This window comes from Zosterops lateralis (genome assembly GCF_965231275.1).
Source record: "Zosterops lateralis genome assembly, chromosome: 17".
Classification (NCBI taxonomy): Eukaryota; Metazoa; Chordata; class Aves; order Passeriformes; family Zosteropidae; genus Zosterops; species Zosterops lateralis.
This window is the reverse complement of record NC_139777.1, coordinates 8,201,343-8,220,062: the sequence shown is the minus strand read 5'-3', so window position 1 is coordinate 8,220,062 and position 18,720 is coordinate 8,201,343. Positions and strand designations below refer to the sequence as shown.

At 42.7% G+C, this 18,720-nt stretch overlaps 1 protein-coding gene across 4 annotated transcripts in view; it reads left to right on the top strand.

The window, feature by feature from the left end:
- The first annotated feature begins 284 nt into the window (after positions 1–284).
- The window catches only part of PPM1F (protein phosphatase, Mg2+/Mn2+ dependent 1F), a 31,294-nt gene continuing 12,858 nt past the window's right edge, over positions 285–18,720 (top strand). For all 4 annotated transcript variants that reach the window (XR_014591305.1, XM_083874076.1, XM_083874078.1 and 1 more), the window contains exons 1-6: positions 285–1,327; positions 10,776–10,906; positions 14,476–14,675; positions 15,773–15,961; positions 17,078–17,221; positions 18,109–18,202. Coding sequence is in view for 3 of the 4 variants with exons in the window: in XM_083874076.1 (XP_083730202.1) it covers positions 1,152–1,327; positions 10,776–10,906; positions 14,476–14,675; positions 15,773–15,961; positions 17,078–17,221; positions 18,109–18,202 (934 nt within the window). In the remaining variant the exon portion in view is untranslated. The remainder of the gene's footprint in view (positions 1,328–10,775; positions 10,907–14,475; positions 14,676–15,772; positions 15,962–17,077; positions 17,222–18,108; positions 18,203–18,720) is intronic.

Here is an 18,720-nt window from a genome sequence, read left to right as displayed (position 1 = left end):
CAAATGTTTGTTTATACAGTTACAGCTCAAACATGAACTATGTTTTAACAGTACTGCTTAGAAGATGCAGCCATAGGTAAAAGGTTTTTTTCTTGTAGTTCTTTTTAGTTCTTTCTGGTAAAAGCAGGCTGGAGCAAATAGCTTCTTTTCACGAAGAAAACATTGATTTTAAAATGAAGTTGATGGGGTGCCTTGGAGTCGTAGGTCTTGGCATAAACTACAGCGGCTTCCAGGGTGCTTGTCCTGATTTCAGGTGTTCAAGTCCTCTCTTACCTTGTAGCCTGGTTTGAACACCAGGAACTGCTCTGAACATCCTGTGTGCCCAGCTGGCTGCTGTGGGCTGGGATTTCTGTGATGCTTGAAGGGGGTCCTGGAAGTGTAGGAAACCTGTCATTGGTTGTTCTCCGTGGCTTCTGAGCTGAGTGGGAATGCTTTCCTCTTCCTCCAAGTATGGCTTTTACTTTGTTATTTGCAGACAAACTTTTGCTTGTAAAATCTCTTCGTTATTTGCAGACAGACTTTTGCTTGTTGAATCTCTTTGTGCCATTCCCATTTGCATGCATCTCCATGTGTGATTTGTCAGGGTGTGTAATCGTTCATAATCTAATGCAGAGTAAATATTTTAGGATGGAAAAGCCACCCGCCTGGGTCAGTACTCACCTTGAGTACTGTGAGCAGTTTTGGGCATCACAGTGTAAAAAATACATTAAGCTATTAGGAAGCGTCCAAAGGAGAGCCACGAGGATGGGGAAGGGTCTGGAGGGGAAGCCGTAGGAGGCGTGGACAATGATGTCAGGCACATGGTGAGATTTTTGGGGTGATCCTGATAGTCTCTTCCAGCTAAGGTTATTCTAGGATTCCACACGTGCTGACCGCAGGGAGGGCTCAGTGGAGAGGCATCCCTGGGAAACCTTCCCGCTGCTTTCTGCCGCTTGCAGCCCTTCTCTGGTGGCAGAGGGTGTGCGGAAGGGCCCCGGGTCCGCTCCGGTCAGACAGCGGCGTCCCCGTCCCCGCCTTCCGGGCTTTGTTCTCGGCCCCGCCCCCTCCCGGCCCCGCCCCCAGGCCCCGCCCCCCCGCGTCCCTTAAAGGGGCCGGCCCCGCTCCCCGCACTCGGCCCCGCCCGCCCCCCCGTCCGGCCGGGCAGCGCCGCCATGGCGCTGGGACTGGAGCCGTCCGCGGCTCCCCTCAGCTCCTTCCTCAGGGACTTCCCGGCGCCGCTGGGCCCGGGGGAGCCGCTGCCGTGGAGCTCTGCGGGGTGCGGCGCCCTGAGCAGGCCCGAGGTGCCGGGCGCGCTGGCCGAGCGGGCCAGGAGCCTCCTGGGCAGCAGGTGAGGGGGCGGGCGGGGCCCGGCCGGGCCGGGGGCGCCGCCGTGAGGGAGCGGGGCCGGGCCCAGCGGGGCCGCAGCAGGTGCAGGCGCGGGAGGCGCTTCCTCCTGACGCGGGGCCCGCCGGGGGCGGGGGAGAGAGAGCCCGCAGCGCCTCCGGGGGATTTTAGGTTTGGAGATGTATTTAGGGTTATTCCCCCTTCTAAATACCTTTTGGTGACTGTTAGTAGCGTGCTTCTGTTCGGGCCACAGGCCTTCGGCCCCGTGCTTTCACAGTATTGTTTGTGTGTGTGCTTTTCCAACACGTTCCTGTCCCCCCCTGGGCGCGGGGTCAGTCACAGCCCGCGGTCAGCACAGCAGGGCCGGCCCTGCGGGGGAGCCCCACGGCTGGTTCGGGTCCGGGGCTCTGTGCGGGCCAGCCTGGGGGCCGGGAGGGAGGAGGGAGTCCCTGAGTGCCCCGCAGGGCCGCCAGCGGTGAGAGGAGAGCCAGCTCCAGGGCTGCTCCGCTCCCCAGCCCTCCCGAGCTCCTGTGGGCTCCTCAGGCTGATGTTTTCTGAAAACTTCAGGAGCAAAGTCACACCGCTGCTGGAGCACACAGCTGCTCATCCGTGATGCTGCTGTCATCCCCTGGCTGCATCCTTATAGCCTTCATCCTGAGCGGTTTAGGCTTCGTCTTTAATACTAAGAATTTGAATGTGACTTACTTCTTTTGTCAAGTTAATGCTTTACCAAGAACAAGTTGTCTCCCACCAGTTTCTTGTCCCCTGTCACTCCATTCTCTCACTGCACTTCGGCGGTAGGGCCTGAGCCATCCAGCTGTTACAAAGTTCCTGCCACAATCTGCTTCACTAACTTGCTCTTAAGAGTCAACAACAGGGATTGTGGATGGTCTGAAAGAACGCGAGTGGTGATCAAACTGTGCTGTGGTACTGGGGAGTGGAGGAGACTGGTTCTGGTTTGGTATATGCTGAATGTTACCTGGTTACGAGAGGAATTTGATAGGTAGTAAACATGGTTTGAATTACTTACCTTTTTAACTACCATCTGGTGGGTTTATTAACGCCAAATAGATTTTTTTTGTTGCTATTGTTGAAAGTGTATAGGTGATTTTTAGATATTTGAATTGTCTGGGAAATTTGCCTTAAAAATCAAGTCATTCCTACGTATTACAGAGATGATTATGGACGTGATATCACTCACTTAGATGGTGTGCCTAAAGATGAAGCTGAGAAATGCATACCGAAGAAATACAATTTCTTAGTCTGTAGTTTAAAAAGGCACGGATAATCATTGCATTATTTAGTTGTGCTTTGACTAAATTGCTCTTGAACAAAACACAGCTGTTGCATTCCACAGTGAGACTGCAGATTCATCACGTGCATTGAATCTTTGAACTCTGTGCAGCAAGAGCTGTTCTGGGTGAGTGCTTTAGAGAGAGCAGGGTAATGCCAGTCCTGAACAAACACTTATCACATGGCACCCACTCTGCCACGTGGGCCAGGCTGATGCTCTCTACACTTGGTTTAGAGAGGAAGGTATGAGGCTGTAGAGTTATGGGACGTGTTACTCAAACTGCAGTGCTTTAAAAATCAGCGTTTCTGATCTGCATATCTGCTGATGTTCTGTTGTTGTCTGTTGGGCACGGTAACAAGTGGAAACAGAAGAGGAATGGTGGTTTTGCAATGCTTTCACCTCACCTGTCACTCTTGGTGTTTACACAGAGAGGAGCCTGCCAGTGTCAGAAGCTGCATTTTTCACATACCTGCCCTGCAGCCAGTTCTGGCTCCACAGCCTCTCTGGTGGAGCTGCCCAAGTCCTGAGCTGGCAATAAAAAAAAAAAAAAAAAAAAAAAAAAGGAGGGAAAGAGAGCTAAAAAAAGTAAAGCAGAATTAAAGTGCAGCAATCTACTTACTATTTTTTTTTTTTTGTGAAATGTTTGTGAAAAACATAAATAGATTATGAAAGTGGTTTATGAATTCTCATGGCTGGCTTCAGGCAGCTCTGTGTTTGGGTGAAGCCATGAGTTTGGGTGTAATGTAGTGTACCTGAAGTGTCAAATGTAGGGATCTCTGCAGAATTATAGCTCAGTTTTGGACTCCTATGACAAGGAGAAACCTCATCTTGCAGTTGCAAAAAGGCTGCATTTTCCTGTTGTGTAGGCTAAGTTCTTGCATGAGGAGAAAAAGACTGATACAGCCCAAGGCCAAGACAGGAATCTTATGTTTTGAAGTTGCAGGCCTTCTTATAATCCCTGTAATTAGGAACTGAAACTGAAGTCTCTGATTCTGTGAGAAATTGCCAACATTACATTTTTTCCATTGTTTGCTACTGTGGAACAATTAAAAATGCAGCTTTTAAGGCTAAATAAACTTTTCTGTTGATTTGAATCCTCAATAAAATAGATGAGGGGATAGTAAGGAAATAAGGATGTTAAAGATTTTAAGAAATGGAAGAATAAGGGTGAGGAGTGACATTAGAAGACGTTTAAATGTTTGTATAAAAGTTGTTGAAGATGCAGAAGTGGTACCAGATTAGTGACTGTGCAGGAGGTCACTGTAGTTGAGATCCCGTGATCTGCAGGCTGTTGTGGCAGTGTCCCAAACACACAGACAGCAGCTCAGTGAAAAACACACACCCTCAAATATCACTGTGTTATTCCACACAGCTTTAACACTGAAGGTGTTATTGGATGTACCTTGCTGACTCCTGGCATTGTTGCTTGATCTCTGTTTCCTGAGTGTGAGATTTCTCTAACACTCCAGCATCACAGAATGTATTTTACATGGTGATTAGTATGATGAAGGATTTCTCTGTAGATCAAAGTGTTATTGGGACTCAAGTTTGACACTCAGTTCTGCTGTTCTGCTTTTCATTTCTGTGTTGTCAGGTACTTCATTCACACGTGCACAGATGTTTGGGTCATGCCCAGCAGGGCCCAAGCTAATCAAGGTCCACCAATATCCTTGGCTCATGAGACAACATATGGTGATGTTTAGCTTGTTCTTCCAGTTGCTTGGAGGCACAAACCTTTGTGCCTTTGCAACGAGGAATGTTGTTCCTCCACTACTGACCAGGATCTCTGTTGAGAAGAGAATGGGCCAAGAAATAACTTTGGTTCTTTCCAACAAGGAGTTTCTGAATGCTGTTGCTTCTCCAAGGCTGCACACATCTTTTTACATGGGAGCAGCTGGATGCACAGGCTAAGCCCTGAATGTCCTCATCGAAAATGAATTGTTTTAACAAACTTCTGCAAATGCAGCTACTATAGTGAAACACCAGCTAAAACAGCAAACCATTTTGTTCTCTGGCAGGCCTCGCCCCTAAATCACTAATCTGGTGAAGCTTTGCAGATATTTCTACTTTGAATGGTTCATTTAAATCAATGGAACTGCCTGCTGCTAGCTGCAGCTAAATACATAGATAACATTTTGAAGAGTCAGAGCAGACTTAAGTAATCTTGTTTTTCAGAATTTTAATTAACATACACTTTTGGGTAATAGCTGTGTTCTGAAAGTCTGTGTAAATAGGTGAAATTAGTTACTTCCCAAGCTTTAGAAATTAACCTGAAATATTCCTGACTTTCACTGCAACAGAACGTGAGATGAAATCAGACCCCCAAATACAGAAATTTCATCTTCCTCTTGATAGGAGCTGAAACTTGTCTGGCCATCCTGTGACATATCCAAAGAACAATGTGAAATTCCTGCAGCCTTCCTGTTGGAGGAGATTTACTACAATAACAGTTGAGAGACTTGGGTTTCCTGTTCTGCCCCCTCCCAAGCCATCTGCTGTTGCCTCAGCATCCTGTTTTGTGTCTTTGTGCTTTACACTGTAGTGCTCACACCAAGGTGTGGCCCTGGCATCTTTATTTCCAGTAGTCCCTTCTTTTTGAGTAGTTAATTCAGCAATTCTGATATTTTGATGTTTTAATGTGATTTAAGTATGAGGAGGGGGGAAAGAAAATCTTATATTGCTTCTGATTTCCCAATATCTTTTTAAAATGCTCTTAAGTGCCTTCTTCTGTAAAATTACTTTCTACAGTGACCTCTGCTTTTAATAAGTTCCCTAAAACTTACTTCCTTATTCCTAATTTGAACAATTTGATGTAACGCATTGGTACATCTTACTTGGGAGCATGTTTGCATATTTTGCTCTCATAACCTCTGTGAGAGTCTTTCTGTTGTTGTTTCAGGATAAATACTCAATTTTGAAACAACACGTTTAGGGCTTAATTGAAAAGTGGCTTTTGTGGAATTAAGCCTCTCCTGTTCTGCTGTGGAGTTTTTCTTCCTGCTGAGAATGAAATGGAAGTAGCAGGTGACTCTTCATTGCACATTTTGTATAAAAACTGTTCGGTGATGACTGAAGGGCCTGAACAGATGGATTCTGGAGTCTAAAGCTGCTGCTTCTGGTAGTTTCATAAGAAAAGCTGGAAAAAAACTGTTTCATGTAACCATAAGAGATGGTAATTCTGTGTGTGGAACTGTTTATGTATTTGTTTTGATTCCCTCTTGTTCATCTCCTTTAATGACCTGATGTCATTAGCACAAGAAACAACTTCCTGTGCATTGTAGAATGTCAGATGTTCTCTCCTTAATGGATATATATTTCTACTTTTCTGGCCACCATCACCCTGGGAACTCTGAGTACTGCTCTATTAAATGCTAATGCTTAAAGCTGCTTGAGTGGAAACATTCTGCAGTTGATTATAAGAATAAAAAGAGAAAGGGGAAATAAAAGTAGCAAATTGAGGAGAAAATACTGAATACAAGCAGCTTTTGTTTATGAGGAAACTTGTGACCCGCTATTATTTTGGCAGTGTGAGAGGATCTTTCATTTGCTGGAGAACTGCTGGCATTTGCAGATCTGCACTAAACCCTCTGCTGATAGAGCTGTAACATGCTAGAAACACACCCGAGCCTGCAGTGGCAGAGCTGTGCTCTGTGTGATCTGCCCATGAAGCAGAGGAGGGCACATCTTCCCTTGGACATGAGGCAGCTGCAGCTGACTTGTGCTAGAGCTTGTGTTCTCAGATGTAGCACCTCTTTCTCCCCAGTATGTGTGTGTATGCACAGTCTGAAAGGAGGATTGGTGCTCTGGCCTCCAGTACCACTCCTGCCTTGTTGCCATGACTTTGGTAATTATGTCTAGAAAAAAAATCATGTCACTGTTTTTTAATCTGAAAGATAAGTGATCAACACTTGGCCAAGACAGTTGGTTATCTCTCTAAATGTGCTTTATTCTATACAAACAGATTTCCTGTAAGTAATGTGGGAGAATGTGTCTATTTGGGATAGGGGGAATTTGATTTTTTTTTGCTTGCAAAATAGGTAAATAAAAATGCAGAAGGCTTTGTGTAAACATGGGGTGTTTGGCATGTCTGAGGGAGGCTGTGTGCCACCCTCCAAGGGGACACAGAGCTCACTCCTCTGCTCCCAGGGCTGAGGAGCAGCTTTTTGGGGTCTGCCATTTGCTGCACTACTCTGAGTCCTCAAAGCCCCTCTAAGCTGAGCATGGAGCAGTGCAGGAAGTCTGTCAGTTGTTTTCAAGCCTTTGTAAAAAGTATAGTTGTAGCTGAGGCTCTGGTCAAGGTGTAGTGGCCTGACCTTTGATGCTCTGGATGTTTCCCCCTTACCCAAAAAACTGTTTGCTATTGACTTCTGAATGTATCCTCTTGAACTGGAGGGGAAGAAGAGGTGGGAACATCTTTGAACTGGTGACTCGTTTGCAACACTTGCTGTAGGTGTACTAGGGATTTAATGACCCAAATAAAAACGAGTAAGAAGTTATCTTATTGTGTTTCTGCTTCCCAAAAGAACATGAATATTTTAGTTTTTCTCTTTCTGAAGACTGGTACTAAAAGGGTCAGTAAGAGTCTTATAGTTGACCTGTGTGATTACACTGTGGCTGTGGTGGTGTGACAGCTGGTCTTTTGAAATGAAATAAAATAGATAACAAAATTGTATCGCAGAAGACAAACAAGGTGAACAAGAGAAGCAAGTTCTGGTGTGTAATTTTTGCCAAATCTAAAGCATGCAAAATATCATAACTGCATTCTGCTTCCGTGTGTAACTTTATTTTGGCCCAGAGATATGTGTATCAGCAGGAGCTTTGCATAGCTCCTTTTACCAGTACTGTATGTGTCCAGTAGTCCAGAATCTTTCAAGGAGGAGGGTGGCATATAAATTTGTCATCTTTATTAGCATAAGTAATGCTTTAGTCTTTAACTTACCTCTTTTATCTGTACTCAGGTTTTTGAAATGAGTCTTGTATTTTACTGTGAATGGCTGGAGGGTAAGAGCTCTGTGTTCCAGCCACTGCTGATCTGACCTCAGCTGCTGGTGAAGCCACAGATGCCTTGTCTGCACTGTTACGACATGCTTTAATTATTTTTAAATATTTTTTTTTTTGTGGTCAAAACACACCCTTTATGTTAGCAAAGAAATAGCCTGCAGCAAAGAAATTCAAGGTCTGTTTACTACTAGCCTGTGTGTGCCGAGGCTGAGTGTTTAGTGTTGCGTGTCAAAGGAACGGGGCTAACGTGTTTCTTCTAAAATTCCCCTAAAGTAGCATCCTGTGCATGTAACACACCCCACCAGCTTTCCTCTTCTTCCCAATATAGTTGGTTTTCCACTTAGGAAACTGCTACAGTGTTCCTTCTGATTCATGGAGATTAAATTATGCTTGGTTCAGCTCACCACCAGGGTGTCTTGGGCTTCTTTGAAAGGAAGATTTTAACAATAAGTGACATTCTTCGTTGCTTACAGGAAAGGTTTGAAGTCTGCAATGGTAATTGCAGTGGGTTACTTTTGCACTGGTTGCCATAGGTACTGTGGCTGTTTCCAGATATTCTCCAGCCAAGTGAGACCTTGTAGCTCTCGACTAAAGCAGCAGTTCTTGCTCTTTTTTAATGACACATTTTGTTAACTCTTAAAGTCTCTGATTTAGAAGGTGAACCTAGAACTGGTAAATATTGAACCTGAATGAAAGATGCTGTTCCTTGGAGCTCCATTTACTTGAGCTCAAGTGAAAACCTGTCTTGCCAATATGATAATACTATAATAAACAGTTAATGGAGTAATTACAAATGTGTTCTGTTCAGAACTGAGATTGAACTAAATAGGTTGGGTAATTTTTTAGACTTTTATCTTTATTCAGTGTGTCGGAATCAATTGTTTGATGTTGCTCTCTGCATAACAAAATCCCAATAAACAACCACTTTCTAATAGATTTGCAGAACTATGGAGGGGGAGGAAATACGTAGGAAGCAAAGCTGAATGAAGCATATCTGTACTGAGGAATCATTGAATTTTCCTTTTAGGAACTGGTTGGCAACTGGAAAAAAGTTGAAGGATGTGACATAATTTGTAATTTTTTTTCTTTGTTACAGGCATCCTGTTAGCAGAGGTTTATATAGAACTTGTGCATTATAGCACTTAGTAGATTTCTTTTTGTTTAAGCTGCTTTTTATGGACCCAGTTCAGCAATCCTGGACTCTGGAAAGCAGAAATGTACAAAGTTTAAAATCAAAGTATTAAGCCCTCTTCTGATGCTGAGCTGTGAACCCAGGCTAGATTTGATTTTTTTTCTTCCAGCATAGCAGAGAAATTCTGAAGATGTCTGAAGCTGTGGCTCTCACTGTGCAGCTAAATGCATTGTTGTTTTCTTAATGTTTCTTGTCTCTATTTGTGGAGCCAAAACGTGCTTTGACTAAAGCTTCTGACTGTCAGCAGCATCAACAACACATCTCACATTCTTTGTGGGGCTTATATTTTCGTAGTCCTTTCTTTTTCTCTTATGGGAACAACAACAGGAAGAAGGATTTTGGAGGGCAGGGAGTGCCATATCTCTTTTGGGTGTATTCCTTGCCTGACCTTTTAAAAGGTTGTCTGTCAGTGTCAGAGTCATTATAAGCAGGCATTGTTACTTTAACTGAGCTAGGAAAGAAACTGAGTCCCATAAACATATTAGCCTTAAAAAGAAATAAAAAGCCACATTCTGTTTTCCCTTGATGTGACATGACTGCAGCTAGCACTGAAAGGACTGCAAACACATTGCCATCTATTTGAAGTACCGAAATAACTCATTAAATTGGGCCGTCAGTGCCACAGAATGTGTGGCATAAAGCAGGCCTGTGTTGGAGCCTGCTGACTGACACAATGGTTTCTGTTTGCTGCCACGGGAGGTGCTCATACACGGCTGTGAGGATGTGACAAGGCCCGTCTTTCAGGAGCACAATGGCAAAATGCATTTCAGCTTGTTGTCACTGGGATCTAAAACCCCGCGGTCTTCCCCTCCTGCCCTTCTGTATGCACAAACCACTCATTGCTGAGCAGCATCACAAACCAATGCTTCCACCATTTCGTGCTCCCCAGCAAACCAGTTTTATGCAGAACTTTCTAATGTTTCCTGGCAAAGCAAAGTTCTTGTCCTTGACTTGCTGTAGGTGCCTTAATGTGGTATTTGTTTTGCTTGTGTAATTCGATACCTTGTGGGAATCAAACACTCCAGGAACAATGGATAAAGTGGCTTTTTATGGATGTTGATTCTTATTCTTCATTGTGCTCATAGAAAATGGCTGGAACATGTGCTGTGTACTGTAGTGGTTAGTGCTTGCTACAAGACTATAGTGAATATAGGAGTTGTTTTATAGTAGCTTCCTTTTGGAGTTGGATGGGATTTACTTGTTTACAGATTCAAAAACATTATAGCAAATGTGTGCTTCTTAAAGCATGTGGCTTGAATAAAGCGTTGAGTGAACAGGAGATGGTGAGCAGATCATGTAGTATTTTTTGTCTTCTAGATGCCTACCTAAAAGCTTCATCTTAATGACAAGTCTTGGAGTCTCTTCTCATCCTAGTCTCCAGTCTCAACTCTTTGCATCTTTTACCTGGGTGGTTTCTTTGGGAAACTTCCAGTCAGAACAAACTGAATGATAAGGGCTGGAAGTTAGCACTAAGCATGACTTTTCTTGTGAAGGGAAGGAGAGTTCCAAGTAACTTTTTTAGAGATTTGCATCTACCACAATGCTGAGATCTTGATACTGTCTGTGGTGAGATTGTTGACTGCAAGCAAGAAATGCTGTGTAGTGAGTAGAAACAAAATGTGTGTTCAGAGGCTGGAATTGAAGGTAGCAGTTCCCATCTGAGAGCTCAAGAGAAAGAGGTACCATCTGTGACTGGAGTGTGAGGCAACAGTTTGAAAATATGATTCATACACTTCTTCCTCTTTACATTCTTGAGAAAGCAGTTGTCTTAACTGAGGATCTTACTAAAGATTTGTGTGAATAAATATTGAACATATGGTTTGCTCTACTAGTTTACTAAAGAAGTTTGTATTATTGTGTGTAATGGTTTCTGAGTCTGAGGTCACCAGCCATATGCTGTGAGGTTGTAGCTCAGTTTAAACTAATGCAGTCTATTTTGCTTTCCTTTCTTTTTCTTACCAGCAGAGATGTTTCACCACTTCTTGCAGCATCATTGATCCATGCTGCAGTGGATGGAGTTCTTCAAACAGACTTGACTGAATTTAAGCTGCAAAATGTGGAAACAGAGGGAGAAGGAGATGAGGAAAGGTTCACCTGTAAGTATACTTCTTCTGTCTGTGGTTTTCCCAGAGGCTGTCTTTCAGAAGACTTTGGTGTTTTGAAGTGTTTCCCAGATTTATTTGGTTAGGCTGCCTGACAAGCAGCAGTGAATGGAACTTCATTTGCTTTTGCTGGGTAACAGCAAAACCCAGAACACTGTGGGATGAAAGGAAGCTGTGCTAGTTTTGTGGGCAACATGCAAACACAGTGTCTGAAGCCCTGACTGATCCTGTGGTTTGGCTTTCTGAAAGGGGAGAGTGTGCCCTTTTCCCTTTGGTAGAGTGACCTTAGCTAATTACTCCTGTGTTTTGACATTGACCATCACCAGTTGTTGTACAACCAGACCAACACCTTCAATTCATCCATATAAACCATCTTGCTTTTGTCTTGGCAACCAGATTCTGGCTTCTCCACATCTCGAGCATCTTGAAACTCCAATCTTTCTCTTGGCAAGTTGCTTGATAGTCTCTGTCTTTATCGATGATCTCTTTTCTTCCCACTCTCCCCTATGAAGGTTCCCACCTTCTCCTGCTGAGGGAAGAAGAGCCTTGCACGTGTTCTACCTGCTGCCTGCATTTTCTCCTGAGTGAACTGGAGAGAGAACAGACCTTGGTGACTGAGCACTGGGTTTGTGCCTTGTGTAACAGATGGTCCTATTGCATTTACGTGCTGAAGTGTTTAACATTAGACTTCACCAAACCTTCAGTCCAGTGCCAAGAATTTAAATGGAGCAGGATGCAGGCAGAGTAGAAGATAAAAATGGAAAAGAGATGTCTTAGGCAAACCAGTCTGTTCCGTAAGAGGAAATACTCACCCTTCCATTTCTCTGGGATGGCTTGAAAGGCAGTTCAGTGTGCCCCAAACAGAGCAGTGCAATGGCCAGGATATGACACTTCCCAGAAGCCTCTTTCAGTATTCATGTCCAAGTCTGAAACGGCAGGAGGGGGAACTCAGTTAATTAAGTCATGCTGCACCCTGATTATGTCATCCCTCACCTTACTGCTTGTGGCCTTCACTCACTGCAGCTAATCTGACCTGGAGCAGGGCTCTGCCTTGAGGGGGAGCTGGCAAATAGGAGTTCAGTGTGACCAGGTCACTGCAGCCTCTACAGGAAAGTCAGAGGCAGCATATTGTAACTCACCCAGGATAATTACGTAGGTTTGCACAAAGCGGTTGGAAACTGTTATCAGAGCATCCTGCAGTCACTGTGCTGCAGACTCTTTGTTGAGTCCCATGTAATTACCTTTGAGGTGAACTATGGCAGTAATAGAAGACATGAACTGCTATACATTTCTGAGCCTTGGATTGTAATCTGTAGTTCTGTGTTTTATGTCAATCTTGGGCCCACAAACCAAAATGAACCCTATCTGAATAATAAAGAAATAATGTTTAGAAACAAGGAGTAATGAAGAACTTGATAGGACATGGACATTTTCTTGATCACAAGCATCTGATGTCTCTGGTTACTCTATATTGGGGACATTTGTAGAATATTCAGAGTGCTGCTTCACTCTGAAGGTCATAAAGATAGGACTGGAGTCTACTTTTAAGATAATGCAGACACAGTTGGAAAATCCTTGGATGAGTTTCATGTTGAACTAGGTCACATTCTCTTACTGTTCCTTGTTGACAAATACCCCAGAGCCCTCCCTGTTCTGATGGTTGAAGCCTTCTTTAATTTCCATTTTACATATTCCTGTCTAATTTGTTTGTTCGTTCTTGTGTCACCATTGCCATTTAGATCAAATCTCTACTGACAATCATTTCCCTATCAAATGTGGTGGAAATCTGCTCATTGTTCAGGTACTTGTGTTGCCTGATCTCAGCAAGGAACAGCTACTTTAAGGGTGTTAATTTTTCTGCACTCTTGGACTGTATTTGTTTTCTCCTATCTTGTAATTGCTATTAAAGCAATTACATTGCTTTAACTGTACAACTAGAAGGAAAGCTGTTCCTCATGCTACAGCACAGTATGAACTCTCTTCCTGCACTGCAGTAATAAATCTGTCCAAAAAAAAAACCATTCTTGGAATGAAAGAGAAGTGATTATATAAAAGCAACGGTGGGGGTGTGTGCACATGTGAGTACCACTGTTTGTGGTACACTGCAGAAGCATTTCTGCTGTGAAGGTACTAAATTCTTTGTCAGATTTCACAAGCTTAATATTTAAACAGCAATATGTGTCTTCTGGTCAGTAGTAGTCTAGACATTTACAAATGTGTAAACTAACAGCTTTAGGCAAGGCTGTCTGAGATGCTGTCCTATTTAGTTATTTTGTGTAAGGGATAATTTAATATTTAAAAGTTTCTATAGTTTGTACATTATCACCTACATAGTAATCAAATCAATAGTAATTTTGGTTAGTATGTAGTAGCTGCTAATCGAAGATGTGTGTTTAAATTTAAGCTTTCATTTCTCCATGCCCAGAGATGCATTTGAAGCTGGCCAGCCACTGTTGCTGAGGGGGGGAAAAAAAGCTTGTGAATGAGGAGTTAAGAAAAGGAATTCTGAGGAAGCTTTAATGCTAGCAGTGTTAGCAGGAGTCAGAATAAAATAGATAGAGGAATGACAGTTCATGCACTGCAGTTCTTTAGAATATACACTAGTGAGCAGCAAATTATTTTTGCTATATAAATGTTCTTTTCAGTGTGTTTTGAAGTTAGTTGGTTCAGCATTGAGGCAGGTTTCCTACTCAAAACTTTAAATTGTTACCTGTTTGGAGGGATACTGTGTTGCAAAGCTAGACACAATACCAAGCACCAAGCCATTCAGCCTGATGAACAAGTTTGGATTAATTGATCTTTGGGATCTATCCAGAAAAGGATTTGAGTGTCTGGCTGGAGCTTTTCATGCTCTGCCCAGTGGGTGTTTACAGTTCTGCTTTGTAATGACAAAGCTGGAGAGTAGCGGAAGTGTTCTGTCCCTGCAGCTCCTGCAACCATCAGTATTGAAAAAGATAAAGATAACAGCTTACAGTTCTAATCTGTTCAGCTCAACTAAGAGTTGAGCTATTGGCCTCAGCAAACATTTTCAGATTTCCTCGTTGTTTCAGTGGAAGTGGTTCAGTAGGACATCACCTGACCCAAAGCCAGGCCAGTGCTTTTTCAGCCCTTGTGTCCAAGACAACAGCAATCTCATCTGAGAGGTTTTTCTGCCCACTTGATGATTCCCTTTTATTTTTCAGTATATATGAACTCCTACCACTATATCTTACTAAACTTACTTACATAATAACATTCATTTCTAATATGCTAGACTGATTCTTTGGGGTCTTTGTTATGAATTTTGTAATGTCATCACCTGCTTGATAAACCTTAATTTTGAAAAAGAACTAGCAAGTAAACAAGCTGCTCTTATCCTTAATGCTACACTGTTTTCCATTGCAACTTTCTCTCCACGTTATTCTCAGGACCTCATTTTAATTCTTGCAGAGCCTGTAAAGGCAGAGTGCTGGATGTGTGTATGTAGCTGTAGGGAAAGAAACTCAAAGGAAGGACAGGCCATAAGATGAGATGGTGTGGGAAAGTGGGACACAACACTTAGTGTTTTGTCTCTGTGCTGTCAGTGCTGGATGGGGAGTCGCTGCAGCGCTGCTTTTTCAACAAGCTGCGGGACGTGTGCTCCAAGTGGCAGAAGCAGCTGCCACCGCTGCGGCCCCTGGGGCGCTTCCTGCTGGTGTCCATCCACGCCATCCGCAACGCGCGGCGCAAGATGGAGGATCGCCACGTCCTGCTCCCCGAGTTCAACCAGCTCTTCGGTCTCTCGGTGAGTCTGGGCACAGCAGGGCAGCCTGCCTGGGCTGCTTGCTGTAAGCACAGGGCTCTGCTGATGGATGATCTGTGAATTTGTTGCCATAAGTTATTTGTCTTGTCTGCACTGGAGCAAGGACGTAGTGACTCACACTGCTGGGGGCCAACTGCTGCCCTGATAAAGAAGTGATGCAGGGAAGATCTTGTGACTTTGGGATTCATGTCATAAGTTATGATAGGGGAAGATAGGAAGTTCACCTTGTGTTGTGTTGCTGGAGTTACAATGTTCTTGTGACTGACACCACTTATATATGGATTGAGAGCAGCCCTGAGGAGCAGGGCTTGGGGGTGTTTGTTGATGTGAAGCTCAGTGTGACCCAGTGATGTGTGCCTGCAGCCCAGAAAGTCAAACATGTCCTGGGCTGAATCAAAAGCAATGAGGGCAGCAGGCTGAGGAAGGAGAACCTGCCCCTCTACCCTCCTCTGATGAGACTCCACCACAGAGCTGTCTAACTCTGGGACTCACTACATAAACAATGAGTTGGACCTGCTGGAGCGAGTCCAGAGGAGGGCATAAAGATGAGAGGGCTGGAACACTCTGCTGTGAAGACAGGCTGAGAAATGGGGCTGTTCAGTCTGAAGAAGAGAAGGCTCTGGAGATGCCTTATAGTAACTTCCAGTGTTTAAAGGGGCTACAAGGGAGGGGCTTGGAGCAACCTGGTCTAGTGGAAAGTGTCCCTTCCCGTGGCAGAGGGGCTGGAATTAGATAGTCTGTAAGGTCCCTTCCAAACCAAACCATTCTATGATATAGAAAACAGCAGTTGTACAAGTGCCAGTTCATGGAACTGCCAGAGGACTGTAAAACCAGCAGTGTGCTGCTTCAATGGCAGGTTATTTTGAAGGATAGGAAGTGACTAACAGCAAACAAAGAAAAGCCATTGGCCTGCAAAGTACCCACTTATTTTATCCATTTTGTATATGTGTAAATTGACTTAAATTGCCATTTGTACAGAAGAAAGCCTAGAATAAAGACTCTTTGCTTGTTGGTACCAGTCTGTGAGCTATTTTGGTTTCCAACACGAATGTCCTTCTCTCTCCCCCTCCCTGCAAAAGGATGACGTTGATCGCGCTTACTTTGCGGTGTTCGATGGCCACGGTGGAGTGGATGCTGCCAATTACTCAGCAACCCACTTACATGTAAACGTTGGGTTGCATGAAGAGATTGTTAAGAATCCAGCTGAGGCCTTGAAATGCTCTTTCCAGAAGACAGATGAAATGTTTCTTTTCAAAGCCAAAAGAGAGGTGAGTGGGTAGAGATTAATTCCATTGTATTTCAATAACACTGAGAACTGTTGGACAATGTGGTATTATCCAGAAAATTCTGACAGTACAGTTGATTTAAATCACTGGCTTCTTTATGAAATTATGCTACATATAATGGTTTTGTTTGATCAAATTATTTCTTATTTTGAGGAAAGCCAGTGCTTGGGAGTTCAAGATGAGTAATTGAAAAGAAGTGCTAAAGTGATTTAAATGATTCTGACATATCAATTGAGAGAATACTGGTGCCTCCTTGTCTAAACCAGACAGCCTCTAGATGTTCTGTTGTCCTAGCTCTTACCTGGAAAAGAGATTTCTTTCTTCCTGATAATATGGTCGCTATCTTCCTCTTTCTTGTCCCACTGTTAGTGTCACTGGTGATTGTAAGTGGAAAAATGTGTTTGATTTAAATCAGGTGCCTCAGTTCATTAAACCTATTGATTAAACTTTGAATTAAGTTGGTACCATGAACATTCTTTCTTCAAATCTGCATTACAGTATTTGAGAACTCTTATTATAGCAGTACTGAGGAAGTACTCGTTGTCAATATCTCCATTTCTGTCAATGAGGTACGAAAGAGGGACCAGCATTTCATAATGTCTGACACTCATCTTTAAGGGGAATCTTGGATAGTTAAATGTTTTTCCTTTGACATTCTCATTTAAATACCCAAGGATAAGGAGATCTGTGTGGAGCAAGGTATCTGTAGCTGCTAGTGATAGAGTGGAGAATGTAAACAGGATTGATTGTAAAAGAGACGTGTTTGTAAAATGTTCATTCTACTGAAATTCAGATCCTCTTGCTTTTGTACATGTCTCTGCTTTAAACAGCAGAGCTCATAGTGTCCTAGATCAGTCTGAAGAGCAAGAGAAGGAAGAACATAAGAGACAGTATTAATCATTTGCATGTTAGAAAATGTTTATAAATAGCTTATGTCAAGTCTCTCTACTATCTTACACCTTTTTTTCAAGTACCTGAATTAGGATTAGCAGGTCTAATCTAGCATTTAGTGTGATTAAACCTGAGTTTTCAATATTGCCATATATCCTAGTAGGGCTTGTTGAATATTCACCTGACACACCTGTTTTCCTTCTGTAGAAGCTGCGGAGTGGCACAACAGGTGTGTCTGCATTGATTGTAGGGAACAAACTGCACATAGCATGGCTGGGAGACTCTCAGGTGATGCTGGTGCAGCAAGGGGAAGCTGTGACATTAATGGAACCTCACAAACCAGAAAGAGAAGTAAGTCTGACTTGTTTTTTCCTCTTAAGTGTATGAGGTCAGATTCTCTTGAAACCTTTTTGAGTCAAGGTTTTTAAGTGTTTGGTGCTTTACATATTTACATATACTGTATGTTAGGATGCATGGAATTAACAATTTCTTGTCTCCTGTATCTTGACAAGGTGAACCCTTACCCTTCCCTGTTTGGAAGTACTAATGAATGGTACTGATAGTACTTAATTCAGTTCCTGCTCAGACTATTCAAAATTTGCAGTAAAGACTTTCACAGAATTTTTGTGTGTGAATTTAAATCTGCCTGTTACAAAATATCTTAGTGATTTGAGATTAATAGCAATTTAAAATGTTAGCATAATGCAAATCTTTCATTATATGCAGTACTATCATTGAAAAGCTAATGCTAATCTACTGGCCTAACTGGCTTAAAGTGCATTTCCTATCTATTTTAAATAGCCAGATATTTTATTCCATGAAATTGGATGGAGATTTTGCAAGTTTAGGTGGCATTGCATGACCTTTTGTCTTTTGCTGCATGAATATTTGTAATAACTGAGTAGTTAAAGGAGTATCAATGCAAAGAATATTGTTACTTAGCTTAGTTATCATGTATTTCATTCTGAACATTTATATATTCACCCAATTGCTGTATGGAATGGGAAGAAGTGGCAGGAAAATTTACTCATCCATATGGGAAAGCATAAGATGGTACGAAAACTTGAATTCTCCTTTTTTTTGTGGACAAGCCAGAGCAGGGATGGAAAGTAGTAGCTTGTTTAAAGTAATCCTATGTGTATGTTTCTGTGCTAGATTCTGATATGTGTGTTTGCTGTATTCATTGTAGAAATACAAAAGCTGGAGCAACAAACAAAATGTATTCCACTGTTTTTCAGGATGAGAGAGCAAGGATTGAGACTCTGGGTGGCTGTGTAACCTACATGGACTGCTGGAGGGTTAATGGTACCTTGGCTGTTTCCAGAGCAATTGGTGAGATAAACCATCAGAATCACTAAACTTAGGATTGCATTTGATTGAAACACACCACCTGAGACTCTGTGTTTACTGTAAATGGTGTCTTGTTCAGCATCAAACAAATAGTAAAGGACTTACTGCCTTTCCCATAAGGCAAGGACTTACATGGCTTGTAGCTACATCAGATTATTGGTTTTACTGAGAGCATAAAATGTTGTTTTGCTTTGCATACTAGCCATGATAGTCCTATTTTTTCTATTACTAACATTTTGCTTCCTAGAAATGCCTGAACTGCTGTAATGTTTTAGAATAGTTTAACAAATATGCAGCATTTAATTTGTAAAAGTAAAGGAAACGATAAATGTTTGTCTAGGGTTTTTTTATGTGCTTGAATATCTAAATTGTGAGGGGGTTCTGTCCACTTTAATATGAATATATCTTTCTCCTGACTGCAGATCTTTCTGCTTAAGTAAGATCACTGCATTCTCCTTCAATATCCAGCAATTTAGGGCATTTTAATTGTAGTATTCTCA